The sequence below is a fragment of the Oncorhynchus mykiss genome, unplaced genomic scaffold (genome assembly GCF_013265735.2).
Source record: "Oncorhynchus mykiss isolate Arlee unplaced genomic scaffold, USDA_OmykA_1.1 un_scaffold_248, whole genome shotgun sequence".
NCBI classification, from domain to species: Eukaryota; Metazoa; Chordata; class Actinopteri; order Salmoniformes; family Salmonidae; genus Oncorhynchus; species Oncorhynchus mykiss.
In genome coordinates, this window is record NW_023493707.1 from 204,794 (window position 1) to 222,438 (window position 17,645).

General features: G+C 50.3%; 1 protein-coding gene across 1 annotated transcript; it reads left to right on the top strand.

Moving 5' to 3' along the window:
- The first annotated feature begins 8,658 nt into the window (after nt 1-8,658).
- On the top strand, nt 8,659-10,992 carry LOC118948716. The gene is made up of 4 exons (XM_036973409.1): nt 8,659-8,670; nt 8,937-9,130; nt 9,710-10,752; nt 10,841-10,992. Exons 1-4 carry the CDS (start codon nt 8,659-8,661, stop codon nt 10,990-10,992), a joined length of 1,401 nt encoding a protein of 466 aa, XP_036829304.1.
- Nucleotides 10,993-17,645: the final 6,653 nt, after the last annotated feature.

Here is a 17,645-nt window from a genome sequence, read left to right on the forward strand (position 1 = left end):
AGGGGACTGGATAGAGGCTTTAGCTGCAGGGGACGGGATAGAAGGGACGGAAAGAGGGGACGGGATAGAGGGGACGGGATAGAGGCTTTAGCTGCAGGGGACGGGATAGAGGGGACGGGATAGAGGCTTTAGCTGCAGGGGACGGGATAGAGGGGACGGGATAGAGGCTTTAGCTGCAGGGGACGGGATAGAGGGGACGGGATAGAGGAGACGGGGTAGAGGGGACGGGATAGAGGCTTTAGCTGCAGGGGACGGGATAGAGGGGACGGGATAGAGGGGACGGGATAGAGGCTTTAGCGGCAGGGGACGGGATAGAGGCTTTAGCTGCAGGGGACGGGATAGAGGCTTTAGCTGTAGGGGACGGGGTAGAGGGGACGGGATAGAGGCTTTAGCTGCAGGGGACGGGATAGAGGGGATGGGATAGAGGGGACGGGGTAGAGGGGACGGGATAGAGGGGACGGGGTAGAGGGGACGGGATAGAGGGGACGGGATAGAGGCTTTAGCTGCAGGGGACGGGATAGAGGGGACGGGATAGAGGCTTTAGCTGCAGGGGACGGGATAGAGGGGACGGGATAGAGGCTTTAGCTGCAGGGGACGGGGTAGAGGGGACGGGATAGAGGCTTTAGCTGCAGGGGACGGGGTAGAGGGGACGGGATAGAGGGGACGGGATAGAGGCTTTAGCTGCAGGGGACGGGATAGAGGCTTTAGCTGCAGGGGACGGGGTAGAGGGGACGGGATAGAGGCTTTAGCTGCAGGGGACGGGGTAGAGGGGACGGAATATAGGCTTTAGCTGCAGGGGACGGGATAGAAGGGACGGAAAGAGGGGACGGGATAGAGGGGATGGGATAGAGGCTTTAGCTGCAGGGGACGGGATAGAGGGGACGGGGTAGAGGGGACGGGGTAGAGGTGACGATGTAGAGGGGACGGGATAGAGGGGACGGGGTAGAGGGGACGGGGTAGAGGGGACGGGATATAGGGGACGGGATAGAGGGGACGGGATAGAGGCTTTAGCTGCAGGGGACGGGATAGAGGGGACGGGATAGAGGGGATGGGATAGAGGGGACGGGATAGAGGCTTTAGCTGCAGAGGACGGGATAGAGGGGACGGGGTAGAGGGGACGGGATAGAGGGGACGGGATAGAGGGGACGGGGCAGAGGGGACGGGGCAGAGGGGACGGGATAGAGGCTTTAGCTGCAGGGGACGGGATAGAGGGGACGGGATAGAGGCTTTAGCTGCAGGGGACGGGGTAGAGGGGACGGGATAGAGGCTTTAGCTGCAGGGGACGGGATAGAAGGGACGGAAAGAGGGGACGGGATAGAGGGGACGGGATAGAGGCTTTAGCTGCAGGGGACGGGATAGAGGGGACGGGATAGAGGGGACGGGATAGAGGCTTTAGCTGCAGGGGACGGGATAGAAGGGACGGAAAGAGGGGACGGGATAGAGGGGACGGGATAGAGGGGACGAGATAGAGGCTTTAGCTGCAGGGGACGGGATAGAGGGGACGGGATAGAGGCTTTAGCTGCAGGGGACGGGATAGAGGGGACGGGATAGAGGCTTTAGCTGCAGGGGACGGGGTAGAGGGGACGGGGTAGAGGGGACTGGATAGAGGCTTTAGCTGCAGGGGACGGGATAGAAGGGACGGAAAGAGGGGACGGGATAGAGGGGACGGGATAGAGGGGACGGGATAGAGGCTTTAGCTGCAGGGGACGGGATAGAGGGGACGGGATAGAGGCTTTAGCTGCAGGGGACGGGATAGAGGGGACGGGATAGAGGCTTTAGCTGCAGGGGACGGGATAGAGGGGACGGGATAGAGGAGACGGGATAGAGGCTTTAGCTGCAGGGGACGGGATAGAGGCTTTAGCTGCAGGGGACGGGATAGAGGCTTTAGCTGTAGGGGACGGGGTAGAGGGGACGGGATAGAGGCTTTAGCTGCAGGGGACGGGATAGAGGGGACGGGATAGAGGGGACGGGGTAGAGGGGACGGGATAGAGGGGACGGGGCAGAGGGGACGGGGTAGAGGGGACGGGATAGAGGCTTTAGCTGCAGGGGACGGGGTAGAGAGGACGGGATAGAGGCTTTAGCTGCAGGGGACGGGATAGAGGGGACGGGATAGAGGCTTTAGCTGCAGGGGACGGGGTAGAGGGGACGGGGTAGAGGGGACGGGATAGAGGCTTTAGCTGCAGGGGACGGGATAGAGGGGACGGGATAGAGGCTTTAGCTGCAGGGGATGGGATAGAGGGGACGGGATAGAGGGGACGGGATAGAGGGGACGGGATAGAGGCTTTAGCTGCAGGGGACGGGATAGAGGGGACGGGATAGAGGCTTTAGCTGCAGGGGACGGGATAGAGGGGACGGGATAGAAGGGATGGGATAGAGGGGAAGGGGTAGAGGGGAAGGGGTAGAGGGGACGGGGTAGAGGGGACGGGGTAGAGGGGAAGGGGTAGAGGGGACGGGGTAGAGGGGACGGGGTAGAGGGGACGGGATTAAGGCTTTAGCTGCAGGGTACGGGATAGAGGGGACGGGATAGAGGGGACGGGGCAGAGGGGACGGGGTAGAGGGGACGGGATAGAGGCTTTAGCTGCAGGGGACGGGGTAGAGGGGACGGGATAGAGGCTTTAGCTGCAGGGGACGGGGTAGAGGGGACGGGATATAGGCTTTAGCTGCAGGGGACGGGATAGAAGGGACGGAAAGAGGGGACGGGATAGAGGGGATGGGATAGAGGCTTTAGCTGCAGGGGACGGGATAGAGGGGACAGGGTAGAGGGGACGGGGTAGAGGTGACGAGGTAGAGGGGACGGGATAGAGGGGACGGGGTAGAGGGGACGGGATAGAGGGGACGGGGTAGAGGGGACGGGGTAGAGGGGACGGGGTAGAGGGGACGGGGTAGAGGGGACGGGATAGAGGGGACGGGATAGAGGCTTTAGCTGCAGGGGATGGGATAGAGGGGACGGGATAGAGGGGATGGGATAGAGGGGACGGGATAGAGGGGACGGGATAGAGGGGACGGGGCAGAGGGGACGGGGTAGAGGGGACGGGATAGAGGCTTTAGCTGCAGGGGACGGGATAGAGGGGACGGGATAGAGGCTTTAGCTGCAGGGGACGGGGTAGAGGGGACGGGATAGAGGCTTTAGCTGCAGGGGACGGGGTAGAGGGGATGGGGTAGAGGGGACGGGGTAGAGGCTTTAGCTGCAGGGGACGGGATAGAAGGGACGGAAAGAGGGGACGGGATAGAGGGGATGGGATAGAGGGGACGGGATAGAGGCTTTAGCTGCAGGGGACGGGATAGAGGGGACGGGATAGAGGGGATGGGATAGAGGCTTTAGCTGCAGGGGACGGGATAGAGGGGATGGGATAGAGGCTTTAGCTGCAGGGGACGGGATAGAGGGGACGGGATAGAGGAGACGGGATAGAGGCTTTAGCTGCAGGGGACGGGATAGAGGCTTTAGCTGCAGGGGACGGGATAGAGGCTTTAGCTGTAGGGGACGGGGTAGAGGGGACGGGGTAGAGGGGACGAGGTAGAGGGGACGGGGTAGAGGGGACTGGATAGAGGCTTTAGCTGCAGGGGACGGGATAGAAGGGACGGAAAGAGGGGACGGGATAGAGGCTTTAGCTGCAGGGGACGGGATAGAGGGGACGGGATAGAGGCTTTAGCTGCAGGGGACGGGATAGAGGGGACGGGATAGAGGCTTTAGCTGCAGGGGACGGGATAGAGGGGACGGGATAGAGGAGACGGGATAGAGGCTTTAGCTGCAGGGGACGGGATAGAGGCTTTAGCTGCAGGGGACGTGATAGAGGCTTTAGCTGTAGGGGACGGGGTAGAGGGGACGGGATAGAGACTTTAGCTGCAGGGGACGGGATAGAGGGGACGGGATAGAGGGGACGGGGTAGAGGGGACGGGGTAGAGGGGACGAGGTAGAGGGGACTGGATAGAGGCTTTAGCTGCAGGGGACGGGATAGAAGGGACGGAAAGAGGGGACGGGATAGAGGCTTTAGCTGCAGGGGACGGGATAGAGGGGACGGGATAGAGGCTTTAGCTGCAGGGGACGGGATAGAGGGGACGGGATAGAGGCTTTAGCTGCAGGGGACGGGATAGAGGGGACGGGATAGAGGAGACGGGATAGAGGCTTTAGCTGCAGGGGACGGGATAGAGGCTTTAGCTGCAGGGGACGTGATAGAGGCTTTAGCTGTAGGGGACGGGGTAGAGGGGACGGGATAGAGACTTTAGCTGCAGGGGACGGGATAGAGGGGACGGGATAGAGGGGACGGGGTAGAGGGGACGGGATAGAGGGGACGGGGCAGAGGGGACGGGATAGAGGCTTTAGCTGCAGGGGACGGGATAGAGGGGACGGGATAGAGGCTTTAGCTGCAGGGGACAGGGTAGAGGGGACGGGATAGAGGCTTTAGCTGCAGGGGACGGGGTAGAGGGGACGGGATATAGGCTTTAGCTGCAGGGGACGGGATAGAAGGGACGGAAAGAGGGGACGGGATAGAGGGGATGGGATAGAGGCTTTAGCTGCAGGGGACGGGATAGAGGGGACGGGGTAGAGGGGACGGGGTAGAGGGGACGGGGTAGAGGGGACGGGATAGAGGAGACAGGGCGGAGAGGGACGGGGTAGAGGGTACGGGATAGAGGGTACGGGATAGAGGGGACGGGATAGAGGCTTTAGCTGCAGGGGATGGGATAGAGGGGACGGGATAGAGGGGATGGGATAGAGGGGACGGGATAGAGGGGACGGGATAGAGGCTTTAGCTGCAGAGGACGGGATAGAGGGGACGGGGTAGAGGGTCGGGATAGAGGGGACGGGATAGAGGGGACGGGGCAGATGGGACGGGGTAGAGGGGATGGGATAGAGGGGACGGGATAGAGGCTTTAGCTGCAGGGGACGGGATAGAGGGGACGGGATAGAGGCTTTAGCTGCAGGGGACGGGGTAGAGGGGACGGGATAGAGGCTTTAGCTGCAGGGGACGGGGTAGAGGGGACGGGATATAGGCTTTAGCTGCAGGGGACGGGATAGAAGGGACGGAAAGAGGGGACGGAATAGAGGGGATGGGATAGAGGCTTTAGTTGCAGGGGACGGGATAGAGGGGACGGGGTAGAGGTGACGAGGTAGAGGGGACGGGATAGAGAGGACGGGGTAGAGGGGACGGGATAGAGGGGACGGGGTAGAGGGGACGGGGTAGAGGGTACGGGGTAGAGGAGACGGGGTAGAGGGGACTGGATAGAGGGGACGGGATAGAGGGGACGGGATAGAGGCTTTAGCTGCAGAGGACGGGATAGAGGGGACGGGGTAGAGGGGACGGGATAGAGGGGACGGGATAGAGGGGACGGGGCAGATGGGACGGGGTAGAGGGGATGGGATAGAGGGGACGGGATAGAGGCTTTATCTGCAGGGGACGGGATAGAGGGGACGGGATAGAGGCTTTAGCTGCAGGGGACGGGGTAGAGGGGACGGGATAGAGGCTTTAGCTGCAGGGGACGGGGTAGAGGGGACGGGATATAGGCTTTAGCTGCAGGGGACGGGATAGAAGGGACGGAAAGAGGGGACGGAATAGAGGGGATGGGATAGAGGCTTTAGTTGCAGGGGACGGGATAGAGGGGACGGGGTAGAGGTGACGAGGTAGAGGGGACGGGATAGAGAGGACGGGGTAGAGGGGACGGGATAGAGGGGACGGGGTAGAGGGGACGGGGTAGAGGGTACGGGATAGAGGAGACGGGGTAGAGGGGACTGGATAGAGGGGACGGGATAGAGGGGACGGGATAGAGGGTTTAGCTGCAGGGGACGGGATAGAGGGGACGGGATAGAGGGGATGGGATAGAGGGGACGGGATAGAGGGGACGGGATAGAGGCTTTAGCTGCAGGGACGGGATAGAGGGGACGGGGTACAGGGGACCGGATAGAGGGGACGGGATAGAGGGGCCTCTAGGTCTTCACACAGACCGTTCCTTCGTTGTCCACATGGTCCCTAATCCAGTAGGCTTTAAACAGCCACCCTGACTGCTTGGAGGTGTCCACATGGTCCTAAAGCACACCGTTGCCTTGTTGTGTAGCACTTTATAATTATAAAACTGGGGGGGAGGGGACAGAAAAAGCTACAGTGCCTTGCAAAATTATTCAGCCCCCTTAAGTTACTACTTTGTAGCGCCACCTTTTGCTGCGATTACAGCTGTAAGTCGCTTGGGGTATGTCTCTATCAGTTTTGCACATCGAGAGACTGACATTTTTTCCATTCCTCCTTGCAAAACAGCTCGAGCTCAGTGAGGTTGGATGGAGAGCATTTGTGAACAGCAGTTTTCAGTTCTTTCCACAGATTCTCGATTGGATTCAGGTCTGGACTTTGACTTGGCCATTCTAACACCTGGATATGTTTATTTTTGAACCATTCCATTGTAGATTTTGCTTTATGTTTTGGATCATTGTCTTGTTGGAAGACAAATCTCCGTCCCAGTCTCAGGTCTTTTGCAGACTCCATCAGGTTTTCTTCCAGAATGGTCCTGTATTTGGCTCCATCCATCTTTCCATCAATTTTAACCATCTTCCCTGTCCCTGCTGAAGAAAAGCAGGCCCAAACCATGATGCTGCCAACACCATGTTTGACAGTGGGGATGGTGTGTTCAGGGTGATGGGCTGTGTTGCTTTTACGCCAAACATAACGTTTTGCATTGTTGCCAAAAAAGTTACATTTTGGTTTCATCTGACCAGAGCACCTTCTTCCACATGTTTGGTGTGTCTCCCAGGTGGCTTGTGGCAAACTGTAAACAACACTTTTTATGGATATCTTTAAGAAATGGCTTTCTTCTTGCCACTCTTCCATAAAGGCCAGATTTGTGCAATATACGACTGATTGTTGTCCTATGGACAGAGTCTCCCACCTCAGCTGTAGATCTCTGCAGTTCATCCAGAGTGATCATGGGCCTCTTGGCTGCATCTCTGATCAGTCTTCTCCTTGTATGAGCTGAAAGTTTAGAGGGGAGGCCAGGTCTTGGTAGATTTGCAGTGGTCTGATACTCCTTCCATTTCAATATTATCGCTTGCACAGTGCTCCTTGGGATGTTTAAAGCTTGGGAAATCTTTTTGTATCCAAATCCGGCTTTAAACTTCTTCACAACAGTATCTCGGACCTGCCTGGTGTGTTCCTTGTTCTTCATGATGCTCTCTGCGCTTTTAACGGACCTCTGAGACTATCACAGTGCAGGTGCATTTATACGGAGACTTGATTACACACAGGTGGATTGTATTTATCATCATTAGTCATTTAGGTCAACATTGGATCATTCAGAGATCCTCACTGAACTTCTGGAGAGAGTTTGCTGCACTGAAAGTAAAGGGGCTGAATAATTTTGCACGCCCAATTTTTCAGTTTTTGATTTGTTAAAAAAGTTTGAAATATCCAATAAATGTCGTTCCACTTCATGATTGTGTCCCACTTGTTGTTGATTCTTCACAAAAAAAATACAGTTTTATATCTTTATGTTTGAAGCCTGAAATGTGGCAAAAGGTCGCAAAGTTCAAGGGGGCCGAATACTTTCGCAAGGCACTGTATTTCCGAATGTGGGGGGAGGGAGGTGACATATATTTGAGACTAGTGTATTGCAAATAATTTAGTAATCGACTTAAATCAGTAAAATATCTTTTGAGTTGTAAACAGGGAAACAACGACGAGTCCCAGACGGTTCTCAATAGAACATACAGGAGGAGGTATGTCGTTTACTACCTAAACTATTAGCATCATCTGGTGACCCACCAGTGTTTGGAACGCGTTGAGCTCGTTGACAAAAACAGACCACGGAACGTGGAAGGTCCGCGTAGAAGCCATATCAGGGAAACTAAATGTTTTCACTATATGATGGAACATTCAGGTGTCTGCCTGACTGTGGGGCTCTTAACTACAATCATTAGGAATTTTTTATTGCGATCACAACAAAACTACGTATTTTGCTCAAAAAGAGATGTGATTAAATTGTGTTTTACTTGGAAAGACGGCTGAGAATTGAACATGCAGTTTTCTGCCTGAGTGTACAGTATCCCTGTTTACTGCAGTTTTCTGCCTGAGTGTACAGTATCCCTGTTTACTACAGTTTTCTGCCTGAGTGTACAGTATCCCTGTTTACTGTCTGAGTGTACAGTATCCCTGTTTACTGTCTGAGTGTACAGTATCCCTGTTTACTGTCTGAGTGTACAGTATCCCTGTTTACTGTCTGAGTGTACAGTATCGCTGTTTACTGCAGTTTTCTGTCTGAGTGTACAGTATCGCTGTTTACTGCAGTTTTCTACCTGAGTGTACAGTATCGCTGTTTACTGCAGTCTTCTGTCTGAGTGTACAGTATAGTATTCTGTCTGAGTGTACAGTATAGTATTCTGTCTTATCTTGACCAGAACAGCTCTACTTATTTTACTCAACTAAAGATTTAAATAAACAGTGTTTAAATTGTTTTTTTAAAGCTGGTCCTGCCTGAAGTGGACCGTTTCCTCACCTTATTCTCATTGAGGTTAACGACGGTTGCTGCTTATTTACCAGGTAACAACAAGTGGAAACTATACAAGTAGCCTCTTCGCCCAATTAGAGCCTGAAATAATGGGCGTGGCTGACAACAACAATACATTAAGGGGAAAGGATCCACAGACACACGTGCAGGAAGATCATCTCTTTATTGACACCGATGGTTGCCATGGTTAACACAAATACAGGACATCGAATGCTTCCTGAATTGACTCAGTGAATGAGTAGTCCTACAGTATCACAGCCAGGTCAAACAGGTGTGTTAGTCAGATTACCAGTATCACAGCCAGGTCAAACAGGTGTGTTCGTCAGATTACCAGTATCACAGCCAGGTCAAACAGGTGTGTTAGTCAGATTACCCAGTGTCCACAGCCAGGTCAAACAGGTGTGTTCGTCAGATTACCCAGTGTCCACAGCCAGGTCAAACAGGTGTGTTAGTCAGATTACCAGTATCACAGCCAGGTCAAACAGGTGTGTTCGTCAGATTACCCAGTGTCCACAGCCAGGTCAAACAGGTGTGTTCTTCAGATTACCAGTATCACAGCCAGGTCAAACAGGTGTGTTCGTCAGACTACCAGTATCACAGCCAGGTCAAACAGGTGTGTTAGTCAGATTACCAGTATCACAGCCAGGTCAAACAGGTGTGTTCATCAGACTACCAGTATCACAGCCAGGTCAAACAGGTGTGTTAGTCAGATTACCAGTATCACAGCCAGGTCAAACAGGTGTGTTAGTCAGACTACCAGTATCACAGCCAGGTCAAACAGGTGTGTTCGTCAGACTACCAGTATCACAGCCAGGTCAAACAGGTGTGTTCGTCAGATTACCAGTATCACAGCCAGGTCAAACAGGTGTGTTCGTCAGATTACCAGTATCACAGCCAGGTCAAACAGGTGTGTTCGTCAGATTACCAGTATCACAGCCAGGTCAAACAGGTGTGTTAGTCAGATTACCAGTATCACAGCCAGGTCAAACAGGTGTGTTAGTCAGATTACCAGTATCACAGCCAGGTCAAACAGGTGTGTTCGTCAGACTACCAGTATCACAGCCAGGTCAAACAGGTGTGTTAGTCAGACTACCAGTATCACAGCCAGGTCAAACAGGTGTGTTCGTCAGATTACCAGTATCACAGCCAGGTGTGTTCGTCAGACTACCAGTATCACAGCCAGGTCAAACAGGTGTGTTCGTCAGACTACCAGTATCACAGCCAGGTCAAACAGGTGTGTTCGTCAGATTACCAGTATCACAGCCAGGTCAAACAGGTGTGTTAGTCAGATTACCAGTATCACAGCCAGGTCAAACAGGTGTGTTCGTCAGATTACCAGTATCACAGCCAGGTCAAACAGGTGTGTTAGTCAGATTACCAGTATCACAGCCAGGTCAAACAGGTGTGTTCGTCAGATTACCAGTATCACAGCCAGGTCAAACAGGTGTGTTAGTCAGACTACCAGTATCACAGCCAGGTCAAACAGGTGTGTTCGTCAGATTACCAGTATCACAGCCAGGTGTGTTCGTCAGACTACCAGTATCACAGCCAGGTCAAACAGGTGTGTTCGTCAGACTACCAGTATCACAGCCAGGTCAAACAGGTGTGTTCGTCAGATTACCAGTATCACAGCCAGGTCAAACAGGTGTGTTAGTCAGACTACCAGTATCACAGCCAGGTCAAACAGGTGTGTTCGTCAGACTACCAGTATCACAGCCAGGTCAAACAGGTGTGTTCGTCAGACTACCAGTATCACAGCCAGGTCAAACAGGTGTGTTAGTCAGATTACCAGTATCACAGCCAGGTCAAACAGGTGTGTTAGTCAGATTACCAGTATCACAGCCAGGTCAAACAGGTGTGTTAGTCAGATTACCCAGTGTCCACAGCCAGGTCAAACAGGTGTGTTAGTCAGATTACCAGTATCACAGCCAGGTCAAACAGGTGTGTTAGTCAGATTACCAGTATCACAGCCAGGTCAAACAGGTGTGTTCGTCAGACTACCAGTATCACAGCCAGGTCAAACAGGTGTGTTCGTCAGACTACCAGTATCACAGCCAGGTCAAACAGGTGTGTTCGTCAGACTACCAGTATCACAGCCAGGTCAAACAGGTGTGTTCGTCAGACTACCAGTATCACAGCCAGGTCAAACAGGTGTGTTCGTCAGACTACCAGTATCACAGCCAGGTCAAACAGGTGTGTTAGTCAGATTACCAGTATCACAGCCAGGTCAAACAGGTGTGTTAGTCAGATTACCAGTATCACAGCCAGGTCAAACAGGTGTGTTGTTCAGATGACCCAGTGTCCACAGCCAGGTCAAAAAGGTGTGTTAGTCAGATTACCCAGTGTCCACAGCCAGGTCAAACAGGTGTGTTAGTCAGATTACCAGTATCACAGCCAGGTCAAACAGGTGTGTTCGTCAGACTACCAGTATCACAGCCAGGTCAAACAGGTGTGTTAGTCAGATTACCAGTATCACAGCCAGGTCAAACAGGTGTGTTGTTCAGATGACCCAGTGTCCACAGCCAGGTCAAAAAGGTGTGTTAGTCAGATTACCCAGTGTCCACAGCCAGGTCAAACAGGTGTGTTAGTCAGATTACCAGTATCACAGCCAGGTCAAACAGGTGTGTTGTTCAGATGACCCAGTGTCCACAGCCAGGTCAAACAGGTGTGTTCGTCAGATGACCCAGTGTCCACAGCCAGGTCAAACAGGTGTGTTAGTCAGATTACCCAGTGTCCACAGCAACACTATTGATTATCCTCTACCCCCAGTGTATGTGGAGTAATATGGTCTTAGCCATGTCCTCCCTCACTCCTCTCTTCCTCCCCTCTTCCTCCCCTCCCGACTCCTCTCTTCCACTCCTACTTCCTGTTACCGACAATGCGCTACTTCCTGCTGCAGTCTCTCTCTTTCCATCCCTCCGACCCATCCTCCTCTTCCTAGATAGATATAGATAGAGATAGGTGGTGATATGAACAGAACAGCATAGTGTACACAGTATAATGTAACACTTCCTAGATAGATAGATAGAGAGATAGATGGTCATATGAACAGAACAGCATAGCGTACACAGTATAATGTAACACTTCCCTGCCAGCTCTCCTCTCAAACAGTGCAGCAACTATAAGGCATAGTCCCAAATGGCAGCCTATTCCCTACAGTGGACTACACAGCAGACTACACAGCAGACTACACAGTGGATTACACAGCAGACTACACAGTGGATTACACAGCAGACTACACAGTGAATTACACAGTGGACTACACAGTGGACTACACAGTGGACCACAGAGTGGACTACACAGTGGACTACACAGTGGACTACACAGCGGACTACACAGCGGACAACACAGTGGACTACACAGTGGACTACACAGTGGACTACACAGTGGACCACACAGTGGACTACACAGTGGACCACACAGTGGACTACACAGTGGACCACACAGTGGACTACACAGCGGACTACACAGTGGACTACACAGTGGACTACACAGCGGACTACACAGTGGACTACACAGTGGACCACACAGTGGACTACACAGTGGACTACACAGTGGACCACACAGTGGACTACACAGTGGACTACACAGTGGACTACACAGGCAGTAGAGCACTTAATAGGGAACAGGCTGCCATATAGGACACAGTATAAAAATATATTATTTTATTGATTTATTTGACCAGGTCAGATGACTGAGAACACATTCTCTTTTACCTCAACGACCTGGGGACTAGTTCCAGGGGAGAGGAGGGGGGATAGATGAGCCAACTGGATGCTCATTTACCCCAACGACCTCAACGACCTGGGGAATAGTTCCAGGGGAGAGGAGGAGGGGGGATAGATGAGCCAACTGGAAGCTCATCCCAAAAGTAGTAACAAAACAATATCTCTTCCTCTGAGATGGAGGTGACAGAGAGGTCAGTGTCACTGGTTGATGATGTCATACCGTCCTCGTAGGTCGGCGCCGGAGGGTCGTAGATGGAGGTGACAGAGAGGCCAGTGTCACTGGTTGATGATGTCATACCGTCCTCGTAGGTCGGCGCCGGAGGGTCGTAGATGGAGGTGACAGAGAGGTCAGTGTCACTGGTTGATGATGTCATACCGTCCTCGTAGGTCGGCGCCGGAGGGTCGTAGATGGAGGTGACAGAGAGGTCAGTGTCACTGGTTGATGATGTCATTACCGTCCTCGTAGGTCGGCGCCGGAGGGTCGTAGATGGAGGTGACAGAGAGGTCAGTGTCACTGGTTGATGATGTCATTACCGTCCTCGTAGGTCGGCGCCGGAGGGTCGTAGATGGAGGTGACAGAGAGGTCAGTGTCACTGGTTGATGATGTCATACCGTCCTCGTAGGTCGGCGCCGGAGGGTCGTAGATGGAGGTGACAGAGAGGTCAGTGTCACTGGTTGATGATGTCATTACCGTCCTCGTAGGTCGGCGCCGGAGGGTCGTAGATGGAGGTGACAGAGAGGTCAGTGTCACTGGTTGATGATGTCATTACCGTCCTCGTAGGTCGGCGCCGGAGGGTCGTAGATGGCCAGCTGGTCAAAGGCTTCCTTGGAGAGAGGAGAAACGGGTTGAACTGATATGAGGGAGAGACACACACACAGGAGGGTTAGGGAGAGGATGTGTGTGCTCTCATCGGGAGCCTAGACTAACGTGGAGTCAAATTAAGTATTTAAATGTCTGCGTGTGCAGGTGTATGTGTGCTCACCAGCTCGTGGAAGAAGTGGTCCATCCGTGCCAGCTGGAAAGGGGTGGAGTTCATCCTGGATGACCCCGCCCCCTCCCTCCCTATTACGGCGTGCGATTGGCGAGGTGATGAAACGTTGGACGATGTTGACCAATGAGCCGTGGAACACTGCCAGCTCCCACTGTAACCAAGATTCAGAGGATTTGATCGTCCAACATTACTGCAAACCTTTTAACCCGAAAGACTCGACACTGAAAGACTGGCTTACTGGTCTGTCCTTCACCATAGAAATATTATTATTATTGTGGTGCATAATTGCCATGGGTAAATTGGAATGTTCAGTCAATGAGCATTATGGGTAATCCACCTCTCCCGAATTAAACATAGAAAGAAAGTGGACGTGAGCTACACCGTCCAAATCTAAACAGAGCCGGCGACACCACGTCATTTTCTGAACACAAGTCATTATTGACACGCCAGCACTACTGTAGCTATCAGAGTGTAGAAACAGTATTAATCAATCATAACAGCACTACTGTAGCTATCAGAGTGTAGAAACAGTATTAATCAATCATAACAGCACTACTGTAGCTATCAATCATAACAGCACTACTGTAGCTATCAGAGTAGAAACAGTATTAATCAATCATAACAGCACTATTGTAGCTATCAGAGTAGAAACAGTATTAATCAATCATAACAGCACTATTGTAGCTATCAGAGTAGAAACAGTATTAATCAATCATAACAGCACTACTGTAGCTATCAGAGTGTAGAAACAGTATTAATCAATCATAACAGCACTACTGTAGCTATCAGAGTGTAGAAACAGTATTAATCAATCATAACAGCGCTACTGTAGCTATCAATCATAACAGCACTATTGTAGCTATCAGAGTAGAAACAGTATTAATCAATCATAACAGCACTATTGTAGCTATCAGAGTAGAAACAGTATTAATCAATCATAACAGCACTACTGTAGCTATCAATCATAACAGCACTATTGTAGCTATCAGAGTGTAGAAACAGTATTAATCAATCATAACAGCACTACTGTAGCTATCAGAGTGTAGAAACAGTATTAATCAATCATAACAGCACTACTGTAGCTATCAATCATAACAGCACTATTGTAGCTATCAGAGTAGAAACAGTATTAATCAATCATAACAGCACTATTGTAGCTATCAATCATAACAGCGCTACTGTAGCTATCAATCATAACAGCACTACTGTAGCTATCAGAGTGTAGAAACAGTATTAATCAATCATAACAGCACTACTGTAGCTATCAGAGTGTAGAAACAGTATTAATCAATCATAACAGCGCTACTGTAGCTATCAATCATAACAGCGCTACTGTAGCTATCAGAGTGTAGAAACAGTATTAATCAATCATAACAGCACTACTGTAGCTATCAGAGTGTAGAAACAGTATTAATCAATCATAACAGCGCTACTGTAGCTATCAATCATAACAGCACTACTGTAGCTATCAGAGTGTAGAAACAGTATTAATCAATCATAACAGCACTATTGTAGCTATCAATCATAACAGCACTACTGTAGCTATCAGAGTGTAGAAACAGTATTAATCAATCATAACAGCACTATTGTAGCTATCAATCATAACAGCGCTACTGTAGCTATCAATCATAACAGCACTACTGTAGCTATCAGTCATAACAGCGCTACTGTAGCTATCAATCATAACAGCACTACTGTAGCTATCAGAGTGTAGAAACAGTATTAATCAATCATAACAGCACTATTGTAGCTATCAATCATAACAGCGCTACTGTAGCTATCAATCATAACAGCACTACTGTAGCTATCAGAGTGTAGAAACAGTATTAATCAGTCATAACACCACTACTGTAGCTATCAATCATAACAGCACTACTGTAGCTATCAGAGTGTAGAAACAGTATTAATCAATCATAACAGCACTACTGTAGCTATCAATCATAACAGCACTACTGTAGCTATCAGAGTGTAGAAACAGTATTAATCAATCATAACAGCACTACTGTAGCTATCAGAGTGTAGAAACAGTATTAATCAATCATAACAGCACTACTGTAGCTATCAGAGTGTAGAAACAGTATTAATCAGTCATAACACCACTACTGTAGCTATCAATCATAACAGCACTACTGTAGCTATCAGAGTGTAGAAACAGTATTAATCAATCATAACAGCACTATTGTAGCTATCAGAGTGTAGAAACAGTATTAATCAATCATAACAGCACTATTGTAGCTATCAATCATAACAGCACTACTGTAGCTATCAGAGTGTAGAAACAGTATTAATCAATCATAACAGCACTACTGTAGCTATCAGAGTGTAGAAACAGTATTAATCAATCATAACAGCACTATTGTAGCTATCAGAGTGTAGAAACAGTATTAATCAATCATAACATCACTACTGTAGCTATCAATCATAACAGCACTACTGTAGCTATCAGAGTGTAGAAACAGTATTAATCAATCATAACATCACTACTGTAGCTATCAATCATAACATCACTACTGTAGCTATCAATCATAACAGCACTACTGTAGCTATCAGAGTGTAGAAACAGTATTAATCAATCATAACATCACTATTGTAGCTATCAGAGTGTAGAAACAGTTGCTAACTTGAACAATACAACAACAAAAAGTTACCTCTCATCTATCCATCGATCCCTCCATCCTCTGGCCGGGGTAGAAGAGGAGTTCCCACCCTTTCCACCTTCGTCCTCTCCTCCTCTTTCACTCTCCATGGTTACCACCTGCTCTGGTGGTCACCATGGCAGCTGCGGTCCTGTTTTCTCCGGGTACAGGAGGTTTGAGAGTAAGGCTGGAGGAGAACGGCTGCTTACACAGCGGACACCTAGAGACCAAGATTAAGATGAAAGATCAGAGAAGGAAAATGTTATTCATTCTAGAGCCTAGAGCTGGTAGGAAGGATTTCCTGAACACCTTAGTTGACACCCTATACTGCCCTACCAAGCAAAACGGCAGTAAATGCTAATTTGGTCAAAAATGAGTTGTCATGTTTTGCTACATTAAATACATGCTTAATCATGTGGACAAGTATCCTGCCTCGTATTGTGTTTTGGAGAAAATGGGGGTCAATGTTAGCAGTAACTGCATAAGTTTACTGTGAAACCAAGGTAAAAAAAAAAATGAAATTTTTCTCAGTTCCACGCTATGAGCAGTTGCTGCCTTTTTGCTTGGTAGGGCAGGATAGTGTGCTGCTTTCGACCAGAGCCCTAGGTGCCATTTGCGATGCACAGGCCCTGGTCAAAAGTAGTGCACTATATAAGGAAAATGGTGTAATTAGGGACACAGTCCTATCTTGTTGTTGTTCCACTCCTGATTGCAGAGGAAGCAAAAGCAATGGAGGCACCTGTCCAGGTAAGTTATGTTGTAGAACCGGTCCTAGGCAGATACCAGTCTTAAGAGTTTGGAGACTCCTCGGCCGAGACAGACTGCGACAAAGGGAGGGATTCCTCCTGTTGCTGACCTAATCCTCCGCTCTCCCTCAGACAAACACGCAACTTCATCTTAGTAGGGGCCATCTTCTAGAGGGGGGGGGGGGGGGGGGGGGGGGGGTCAGGAACAGGAGCCCTCTAAGACTTTATTGCAGTCTTGTCCCCAGACTCTAAGACTCCCATCTGCCTAGACCGATTCAATAACATGACTTACCTGGACACAGTGTCAGTTGATCCAACTCCCCACTTTGAACAATGGAGCTGCCTAAAGTGTAGGTAGGGCTGAGATTAATGTAGGTTAGCCTACTATGGGAATGTTGGGTCAACAACAATGTTACCAGTGATCTAGTCTTACGGCCTAGATATTTCCCTGTTTAGCTACCTACATTTTAAAGTCAAATGTACCTGTTAGGATTGATATGTAGAGTGAAACGTGTGGCTTTATCCACAAGATGTAGCATATACCCTTTACAGCTGGGTAACGTGCTGCTTCCGTGTCTGTCCACACGTCGTCTCCAGTAGCCGAATTTGAACGCTACAGCTAACCATCCATGCCCTGGTTAGCTGCATCACTAGCGAGTTTTCTAGCACTAACAATATATATTTTAAAATACAACTTTGATGTTGGTTTATAGTAGTTAACGTTAGATAGCTCGTCAGCTGACAGGCTAACCGAGTAGCGTCTCTCTTCCTGACAACTCGAATCCCTGCAGAGTTCTCCGGTTCACAGTCAAAACATCACACCACCGAATCCGTTAGTCTCACCAACTAAACTATCTGACAACACTAAGAATCATTCAGACCTAAATAATAGTATAAATTATAAAGATATAATGTTACAGTAGGATTTTATCGGCGAGGTAGCGGACTGTTGTGAATCAGAGAGACTTTGGCAACAGAGAGGATTCTGGGATACTGGAGGACTTCCGCAACACTGGTTGCCAAGGAGGATCACATATAAGGGGTTAATGTCGATTTAAT